We start from the raw sequence: 525 nt of genomic DNA, 5'->3' as shown, positions 1-525 counted from the left end.
ACGTTCATGCCCTCTAAAAATCTAAATGATGTCACCCCAGCTGCCTCACAAGTGACTTCCTCTTTCTCAGCTGAATGGTGGCGGGAGCATGGACAGCAACGTCATCTTCTCCGATTCGTTCGTCCCGCGCCATGCCTCTGTGAACCTCACCGTTGACATCCTGCAGAATTCTTTCAATGTTCTGGAGATCGGAGGCGATTTCGTTGCCCTGGAAGAATACGTGGATAGGATTCTGGGCCGAGAGGCATCCAAGGCCCAGATCGAGAAGGACAAGATCCTGAAGCTGCAAAGGCTCTATGACGAGGCGAGGACAGTGAACGAGCTGACGGGGCTTGACGACCACGAGTCCAGGGCCTCCGTCTTCTTCAGGGTTTTTGGCCACGAGGTCGCCTACTTTGACAACATCCTCAAAATCAACCCTTTGGAGACACTCCAGCAGCTCGTCAATGAGTTTTCGGTGCCCAAATCATTTCAGGTAAGGATGACAGATATTACTTCCTTATTTGAAAAAAACAACAACAGCAG

General features: G+C 50.7%; 1 protein-coding gene across 1 annotated transcript in view; it reads left to right on the top strand.

Annotated features, from left to right (window-relative positions):
* LOC119591120 (apolipophorins-like) overlaps positions 1 to 525 on the top strand; it is a 4,306-nt gene that overhangs the window by 1,910 nt on the left and 1,871 nt on the right. The window contains exon 4 of the mRNA XM_037939834.1: positions 71 to 475. Coding sequence (XP_037795762.1) covers positions 71 to 475 — 405 coding nt within the window. The remainder of the gene's footprint in view (positions 1 to 70; positions 476 to 525) is intronic.

The sequence above is a fragment of the Penaeus monodon genome, chromosome 28 (genome assembly GCF_015228065.2).
Source record: "Penaeus monodon isolate SGIC_2016 chromosome 28, NSTDA_Pmon_1, whole genome shotgun sequence".
Classification (NCBI taxonomy): Eukaryota; Metazoa; Arthropoda; class Malacostraca; order Decapoda; family Penaeidae; genus Penaeus; species Penaeus monodon.
Note: the sequence above shows the minus strand (reverse complement) of the source record. Positions and strands in the feature narration are given on the sequence as shown.